General features: G+C 35.2%; 2 protein-coding genes across 2 annotated transcripts; one reads left to right on the top strand and one right to left on the bottom strand.

Annotated features, from left to right (window-relative positions):
• The first annotated feature begins 3620 nt into the window (after positions 1-3620).
• Positions 3621-4556, top strand: LOC124959947 (olfactory receptor 52J3-like). The gene has a single exon (XM_047518445.1). The coding sequence runs from the start codon at positions 3621-3623 to the stop codon at positions 4554-4556; it is 936 nt and encodes a 311-aa protein (XP_047374401.1).
• A 3552-nt stretch (positions 4557-8108) lies between these two features.
• LOC124959575 (olfactory receptor 52A5-like) lies at positions 8109-9053 on the bottom strand. Its single transcript, XM_047517982.1, has one exon. It carries the CDS (start codon positions 9051-9053, stop codon positions 8109-8111), a length of 945 nt encoding a protein of 314 aa, XP_047373938.1.
• Positions 9054-9569: the final 516 nt, after the last annotated feature.

The raw sequence follows: 9569 nt of genomic DNA, 5'->3' as shown, positions 1-9569 counted from the left end.
GGAATCTAAAAGTGTTATCTCATGGAAGTTCAGAGGGGAATGGTGTTATAGGCTGGGGAAAGTAGAGGGAAGGCAGATGGGGGCAAGTTTATTACTGAAAACTAAATTACAGTTAGAAGAAAGAACTTCTGATATTCTATTGCATTGACTATAGATTATAATAATGTATTGTTTGCTTTTTTAAAAAAGTTTTAAGGAATGATAAATGAGGATGCAGGTTTACTTTGAATTGAACATTATACAATGTATACAAGTATCAACACAAAACATGCTATTACATTAATATGAATCATTTTTATCTTCCAGTACAAAATAAGGACTTAAATGTTTTTCTTGTGAAACAACAATAACTACATTCCCTTAATACTTTGAGTTGCTTTATAAATGCATATTGCTTAAATATATCAGAAACCTTTGCACTTTTCAGATTTAATAATAGTAATATCATAAAATGTTAATAGAAAATATCACACTGAAGAGTGCAATGGTATCAACCTTCCCAAATCCCAACCAGTCTAACCTTCAGTTCTAGTCCCTGGAAGGCATCTACTATGAAAACATGTAGATGCAGATTCTGGCATTTAATTCCACAACAGTTGATTGTGGGTTCATTTAAATGTCTAGTGATTTATTCTTTTCAGACTAGATTTATTGATTTGTTGCTATATAGGTAAGGATATAACTCAGAATCCCATACACTTTTCTTCATCTCTCTATAGGGGTATATATACATATGTACTAGATGTTGCTTTATTTCTGTAAGTAATAGCATTTTATGTTAATTTTAACCAGTACATTGAAACATAATTATTTACTGCCTTTAAGTTTTGACAATCACATACCTTTCCTTTAATTGTAAATATAATTCACATTAATTTAATTTTTTAAGAAATGTGTGGGTGAGGAGTTCTTGGTCAAACCTAAGACCTTACACTTGCTAAATAATTTCTCTACCATGGAGATACACGGCTAGCCCTAAATTAGATTTTATTAACTTACATTTGAAGCCCATACATTGAACACTGCAAAACTTTATCTTACTTTACAGCCAAAATAGCTTGGTAAATTTTTGATGAGTACCAAGACAGGGATGTGGGAATGGGATGTGTGTGTGTGTGTGTGTATAACTAATGTTCTAAGTCTGTACTCTTATAATGCCTTAGAAAAATAGGATGCAAAATTTACCGAGAACAGATTCTGTTCATCTCATATAAACCTGTTTTGGTAGTATTATTTTTGTATCATTGCCATCGTATTGACAATGTGTATGTCCAGGGTAAGTGGGTGGTAGGTGTGTCTGCATATTTATCCCTGGTGCGGAAAACAGGATCTTTCCCAAGAGGCTCTGATGTGTTAGTCTTGGTTCATAGAACAGAAAGGAGTTAGCATTAATTTCAGACAGGGCCCAAGGGCTCTAAATACTCGTATTATAAAACTCTCTTCCCTTTAGTAGATAAAAGAGTCTATAGCCCTGTCTCTGTTCAAGGTGAGCTTCCCACTCAATTTGTAGTGGAGATGAATAGTGATCAGAGACTATTTTCTACCAGTTATGTATCAGATTACAGCTGAATTTATGAAGTTGGTATTGTCTATCTACTTTTGTATAAATATTTTCTGACAAAAAGAAGTTTTCTCTGGAAAAGCTGGGACACAACTTTTTTTCTTTTTTTCTTTGTTTCTTTTAGTTATATATGACTGTAGAGAATATTTTGACATATTTATACAAACATAGAGTTTGTCTTTTTCTAATTAGGATCCCAGTCTTTTGGGGGTACATGATGTGAAGATTCACTATGGTGTATTCATATATGCACACAGGAAAGTTATGACAGATTCATTCCATTGTCTTTCCTAATTTTCCTGCAGAGCAAAATTGAAGTCATGGCATAAATAATAATGTTCACTCCCAAGAACAAGTGTGTATTGGGGTATAGCTTTCCATAATAATGTTAACAAGTAAAATTATCAGAGGACAAGAGCTAAGAGTGGACTCTTGATTCCAAAGAGGGAGGTGGAGAAATAAAGAAGAATGGGCATGGACTTTACATACAGTCTTACAGGATTTACTGCTTGGGGAAATATCATTAATAAAACACTTCTCAAAATTTGGACTTTCCCCTATGACTTTTCTCTGGAATCATTTATACCTGAGACTTTACATCCTTCTTCCCTTCCTTCAATTTTCTCCTTCCTTCCTTTCTTCTCTTTTCACATATTTTTTTCTACTTTTTTTCTTCCTATATTCCTCTGTTTCTCTCTTCTTTTTTAGATAGTCCCATCTATCTATTCTTTTTGAAAAAATAAAAGAGAGAGGAACAGAGAGACAGATGAAGGAAGGGAAGAAAGATGACAACAGAAGTAAGGTAAGTCAGTATCACAGATTTCTTCAATTTCTTTTTTTTTCTTTATTTTATTTTTTCTATAAATCACCAACAACATATGTGAAAAACTTTTGCAGACTTACAAAACTCCCTCATATTTACATAATGTTTTCTTTTTTTTTCCCTCCTCCCCACCCTCTCACCCCTCTTTTCCCTCTATCAGTCCTTCCTTCCTCCATTCTTGCCACCCTCCTTAACCCTAACCCTAACGTTAACCCCTCCCACCCCCCATTATATGTCCTCATCCACTTATCAGCGATATCATTCATCCTTTAGTTTTTTGAGATTGGCTTATCTCACTTAGCATGATATTCTCCAATTTCATCCATTTGCCTGCAAATGCCGTAATTTTATCATTCTTCATGGCGGAGTAATATTCCATTGTATATATATGCCACAGATTCTTTATTCATTCTTCAATTTCTTTCTTTCAAGTGTTTTTTCAACAAATTTTACTTCCTCCATGTAGGGGAGAGTAGACTTACTGGCTATTTCAGGATATTTTGGGGAATTTGGCAACCAGTAGAAATTCTGGGTCTCTTTATTAAGTTTAATCACTACCAGGTTATGAGTAACAGACGCGTTTCTTTGCTGGAGATTATTTCCAGCAGCAACTTTCCACATATTTGTGCAACAATTTTCATTTTTGAGATAAAATACGGTGTGTCTGTGGGGATACATGAGTAATTATGGGAAAGATGAGCTATTAATAAGGTATTATTCTAAATGTAGATCATTTAAAAGATTGACACTAAACAAATTGATTTAAGTTACTCTTCTGGATTTTCTATTAGCCCCTATGTTTGGGAACACCAGTATTGTATATACTATCATCTGTGTGCAGGTATTAGTCTGTCTTTCTGTGATTTGATATGTCATTGTGCTTAAATAAGGTGTGCTTTGTCTCTGAAGAAGACTGAGTTCACCAAATAAACATAAACCTCATGTTTTTGAACATCTATTCCAGGTTTTGTATGAAACTTGGGTAAATGAGTACAAAATATTATTGTCCAAAGCCTCAGAGGGAGATCCACTGTAAAGTCCATGGCTCTCCGCCTGAAGCATGCTCAGTCTGTGCCTATATCTGACTTTAGACTCAAGTATTAGCATTTGCTTTTCTGAAAAGAAAAATAAAGATACAAATTAAGCTGATTGGAGAAGTTTTGATCTAATCATTTCTCAATTTTTTAATATTCCTTCTAGGTGTGGTCAACTATTTCTATTCTCATGGATGGCAAGATGTTCCTCACCAACATTACCATTTTCCACCCAGGCACCTTTTATCTCGTAGGCATCCCAGGACTTGAGGCTTTCCATGTGTGGATTTCCCTATCGTTTTGCTCTGTCTACTTAATGGCTTTGCTGGGCAACGCTACAATTCTGCTGATCATCTGGTCTGACCGTACTCTGCGGGATCCTATGTTCTACTTTCTAGCCATCTTATCGACCATAGATCTAGCTCTCTGCACATCCTCAGTGCCTCGGATGTTAGGTATCTTCTGGTTTAACGCACATGAAATTGGTTTTGGAGCATGTGTGGCCCAGATGTTTCTGATACACACCTTCACAGGCATGGAGTCGGCAGTCCTGCTGGCTATGGCTTTTGATCGTTATGTGGCCATCTGTGCACCCCTTCACTATACAACCATTCTGACACCGCGGGTGCTGGCAGGCATTACTGTGGGTATCATAATGCGCCCCGTCCTGCTCATGCTGCCCATTCTGTACCTAACCTATCGTCTGCCCTTCTGTGAGGCTCGAGTTATTGCCCACTCTTACTGTGAGCACATGGGCATTGCCAAGTTGGCCTGTGCGAGCATTCGCATCAATGCCATCTATGGCCTTTTTGTGGCTTCTTTCCTGGTCTTGGATTTGGCCCTGGTTGGAATCTCCTATGCCTACATTCTCCGTGCCGTTTTCCGCCTCCCATCACGAGATGCCCGCCGCAAAGCATTGAGCACTTGTGGCTCACATATCGGTGTTATGTGTGTTTTCTACACCCCGTCCCTCTTTTCCTTCCTCACCCACCGATTTGGCAAAAAAGTTCCCCGTTATGTCCACATCCTTGTTGCCAACCTGTATGTGGTTATCCCACCTGCACTCAACCCCATTATCTACGGTGTGCGGACTAGGCAGATTCGTGAGCATGTAGTCCATGTTTTCACTTCAAAGTAGGGGTTCTTGTTTTTTAAGTTCTTGAGAGTGTGACTATAACCCAATAAGTGAATTTTGGCACTTTTTTAATGATCCGTAAAACGAACAAAAATCCTCCAGATACTAAAGAAGCAAGTTTTGGAGAATGTTTTTGGGTGTTAAATCTCCATATCAGCATTGAGCATTTACTCTTTTGAACGTAGGCTTCCATTACAGCGGGGTAATGGAACAGGGATTCCCACCCAAGCAGTTTCTGTTTTTAACTATTGAGCTCAAGTGAAATGTCATGTCTCTTTATTTGAAAATAAGATAATATCCCAGCTTGGCACAATCAGTTGATCACAATTTCCTTGAATTTCTGTGAAGAGAGAAACACATTCAAAAGAAAAATAAGAAAGATCTTTTTTTTTTTTTTTCCAGTGCTGGGGATTGAACCCATGGCCTTGTGCTTAGGAGTCAAGAAAGATCTTAATACATTTTTCAATTATAAATCTGAGAATGTATTGGCAGTATTGAGCCAAGGTTTTTAAAATGTATAATTCTTATTTTCCATTTTAATGCCTTTTTCTTTATTTTTCATAAAAATCTGTAGGCACCATGTGCCCTCACTGTGCCACTGGCCTTCCCTTCTGGAGAAGCATGCAGTGAAAGTTCCAGAAAACAGTACTTTTTTAACAAATGAAAATATTTTTGGTAAGAGAAGCTTGGATGTACAGAATTCTAAGAAGCGGGATTTCCAGTTATGCCTAATCATTTTCATGTGTTTGTGTGTGTTTAATATATTTAACCAACCGCGTGTCTACTCTGCGGGCAATTCGTCCTCTTTAAAGACCTCTTATTTCTGGAATGTAATGTATGTCCATCCTATATGGCTTGATGTTTGGTCAAAGCAGGTCAGTCCCAGTCATCTTCAGGTACAAAATAAAATTTTGAAGTCAGGTACTGTAACAGGAATTTCCTGGTGTCCTTCCAAATGTTTTTTGGAGTCTTATTAAGATATCTCTTGGATCAAAAGCAAATTTTTTTGCTTTTTCTGATTTTGGTGTTGAAAGAATGATATTTATAAAACAATGATGAAATATTAGATAAGGATGATTTCTCAGGATGCTAGGAACTAATTTTTGAGTGGCATATTCATCATCTGATGGTATAAAAATGACTAAAATTTTTAGTAATTAGACATCACTAAACAGACTAGTAAAAAAATCTTCAGGGATCAGAAGTCTGGAAAACAGATTAATTAGTTATCTTTACAAAAAGATTGTAAACTAGAGATTTCAGTAAAATATTTCTGGAAGAAATTAATCGTGGGTAATACAAGAAATAGCTATGTATGATTATCCAAAAGATACATTTCCTATGTTTTTAGGATGTACTTTTTTCTATTAAAGATAGAAAAATTAATGGATTTCCCCTTAGCCTTTTTGTCCCATCCAGAATAACCCAAAAATGTGGAAAAAGAACAAAATTGGAGGATTCTCACTTCTCAGTTTCAAAACTTACTACACTATGAGGACAGTATGGTACTGAATAAAGAAGGAAATATACATTCATGGAAAATAATTGAGTGTCTATGGTGCCCAGCATGCTTAGAATGCCAAGAAACTAGATGAAAAAGTTTTTTCAAAAACAGTGATAAGCCAATCGAATGCCCACACTCAAAGAATAAAACTGTAACCCCAACTTTCACCACAGACAAAAAAGCAATAAAGAAACAAATTTAAAGTTGGAGAGAATTATAGAACTAAGTACAAAAGATAAAAGCTTAAAACTCTCAATAGGAAATACAAGTCTTTGTATTGTGATGGTTTCTTGAATATGAGATAAAAAGCAAAATTAATGAAAAAAAAATACATAAAGTGGCATACATTTAAATTTAAACCTGTTGCTAATAGTGTCAATCAAGAGATAGTACAGTTTACTGAATGGGAGAAAATATTTGCAAATCATAGATCTGAGAGGACAAGTATATATTTTGAATACATAAAGAACTCTTGTGACAAAATAGTGAAAAGTCAATTAATCCAATTAAAAATGGGCAAAGGAAGATAAATACATGAAAACTTCTTCAACATTATTAGTCATCATGGAAATGCAAATCAAAACTACAGTGACACCATTTTTCATCCATCAGAATGACCATAATAAAAATTCTTTAAAAAGAAAGAAACTTATAACCAGTGATGTTAAGGATGTGAAAAAATTGAATTCCTCAGACATTGCTTGTGTGAATGTAAAATGAAAGAGCAATTTTGGAAAACAGATTGCATTGTGAGTGAAAAGCCCAAAGTTAAGTTGGCGAATAAAGCGCATGTTTTAAACAAATACAAAGGGGAAGCAAATAAGAATAGTTGAAAGAGAATATTAAAATGTTGTACATAGAGTGGGTGTCAAGGTGCCTGAGGCAGGAGGATCACAAGTTCAAGGCCAGACTCAGCAATGTAGTTAGACCCTGTCTCTAAATAAAATAAAAATGTCCAGTGTGTCTCAGTGATAGAGAATCATTTGTTTGAATCCCCCAGTATCACATATATACAAAATATGTTATTGATAGAAACAGGAAAAAAATGTGACATAAACATTATCTTGATGATGCTGGTAAAATGTGCATCCTGAGGTTGCATTGTGACTATCCATTTGCAAACATGTTTCTGATCAAAAGTACCAACTGTGTTTACTGACTGATATATCAGTCAAAAAATGCAAATGTGGGTAGAAGTGAAAATTTAAGAAAAAATCTTCAAATCAGTCAAGTGATTGTAATGTATATAGAATATGCAAGTGTTGCAGTCTTTGAGAGTGTTGAAAAATACATAAGTTAATACAACCTTGTCGCACATCAAAAATTTAATAGGTAGTGTACCAAGGAATACATGGCCCTTGTCTTTTTTTTTTTTTTTTTTTTGAGAATTTTATTTTGATCATCACTCACAAGAAACATTCTACCAACTCTAGAGGTAGACTGAGGGAAATAAGTAGAAAGCTATTTGTAAAATTTAATGAGCTCTCAGTCTGCAAAATGTTACTTGCAAAAAATAGTATTTAATGACTGAATTTTTATTTAGTTCTAATATTAACAAATGGAATAAAGCCCACAGACACTCCAAGCCTCCTACCCTCACCCCAAAATATATATATTGCATCATTTTACATGGAAACATGTAATATTTAATGGAGCATTGTAGAATCTGGAGTTGAATAAACATTAAAATATGAAAGTTTTATCATGACTTATAGTTTAGAAACTAGTGTTAGAAAATATGAAAATACCTTATACCAGTAACATCTGGTGAAGAGCACAAAACGTAGGATAATGTTTTCCAAAGTTGATCCTATTCTAATGTTAGAGTGTTCAGAAGTTAAAGCCATAGAAAGCATTATTAGTTTTGATTAAATAAATGAAATTTTTATCTGAAAAAGTGCCTATGAATTATCTGTACTTTTACTTATGAAATCTGTTCCATCCCACAAAAATTAAAATAACACAAAAATTATCATGGAATTACCCTGCATGACAAGATTGCTATGTAGATTATTATGAAGATTAAATGAGGAATTGAAGAGCTTGTCAATTTAACCCTTGGGAGTGAACATTTTGATCACTCCCTCTCTGATTTGTTTGGTCTTCACTCCATAGACAATAGGATTAAGCAGGGGTGGAACAAGCAGGTAAAGGTTGGACAGCAGTATATGCACAGAAGGAGCAACATTGAAGCCGAATCTGTGTATGAAGGATGTAAAAAATGTGAGAATATAGAATTGAAGAAAGACAAAGATGTGGGCTGTGCAGGTGTTGAACGCCTTGAATCGTGCCTCCTTCTGTGGCAGCTTAAAGACAGCCTGGAAGATGAAGGCGTAGGACAAGAAAATGAAGATCACATCAAATCCAAGGACTGAGAAAGCCACGAACAGTCCATATGCTTTGTTGACTCTGACATTTTCAGCAGCCACCTTTACCACAGCCATATGCTCACAGTAGGAGTGAGAGATGACCGTGGTCCGGAAATGCTTCAGGCGCAACTTAATTAGAAGTGGACACATGATGATGATGACAGATGCTCGAATGGTCACCACCATTATAATACTGATTAGCACCCTCTTAGTGAGAATGGAAGAATGCCGTAATGGCTCACAGATAGCCACGTATCTGTCAAAGGCCATGGCCAGGAGAATGCCAGACTCCATGCACTGGAAAGTGTGTGTAAAATACATCTGAATTAAACAGGAGTCAAAATGAATCTCCCTTGACTGAAGCCAAAAGATGGCCAGCATTTTAGGGGTAATGCATAAGGTCAGGCCTAGGTCAGTAGCTGCTAACACAGCCAAAAAGATGTACATGGGCTCATGGAGACTATGCTCAGTGCGAATGATGGTGATGAGAAGGCCATTTCCAAAGGTGGCCAGAATAAAAGAGATGAAGAATGGAATCCCAATCCAGTGTTGCACTGATTCAAGGCCTGGAATTCCAATGAGTGTGAAGACAGATGGCTTGAAGCAGGTGCCATTGATAAATGGCATGATGGAACAATGATGAAAGATCTTCAGGTCTAATCAGAAATAATGAAATGTATTAATAGCTTTAACTGTGCAGCATCATTCTGGAAAAGTAATTGGAGAAATAATATAATTTATTGCATTTCTCTATGGTTAAACAAGATTTCAACCTGATTTTATTTAAAAAAATTACTTTTTGCTTTTTTTTAAAGGCTTATGTGAATTAAGTATCATCTTAAGTAAAACTTTCTTATGCCTTAAATAAATGTATGCATGAAAGCATGATGAAAATGAATTAAAAAACTCACCAATGATACCTCCAGATACTTTATATTCCAAAATTAAGTAAATATTGATCTTCTTTACATTTAAGAGTATTATAAATTACATATTGATGTGAAATAATTTTTTATTTAGCAAAATATTATAGAAGATTTTTTTTCAAATATTTGAAGTTGAGTTGTAAACAAGATTCTACTATAATAAAAAAAATTTGTGGCACCCTTGTGATTCTATCATATTTTCTGACCACTCTAAAAG

The sequence above is a fragment of the Sciurus carolinensis genome, chromosome 11 (genome assembly GCF_902686445.1).
Source record: "Sciurus carolinensis chromosome 11, mSciCar1.2, whole genome shotgun sequence".
NCBI classification, from domain to species: domain Eukaryota; kingdom Metazoa; phylum Chordata; class Mammalia; order Rodentia; family Sciuridae; genus Sciurus; species Sciurus carolinensis.
Note: the sequence above shows the minus strand (reverse complement) of the source record. Positions and strands in the feature narration are given on the sequence as shown.

Excerpts from the sequence above, each read along its gene's own strand:
- LOC124959947 (XM_047518445.1), top strand. The coding sequence starts at position 3,621 with ATGTTCCTCACCAACATTACCATTTTCCACCCAGGCACCTTTTATCTC.
- LOC124959575 (XM_047517982.1), bottom strand. The coding sequence starts at position 9,053 with ATGCCATTTATCAATGGCACCTGCTTCAAGCCATCTGTCTTCACACTC.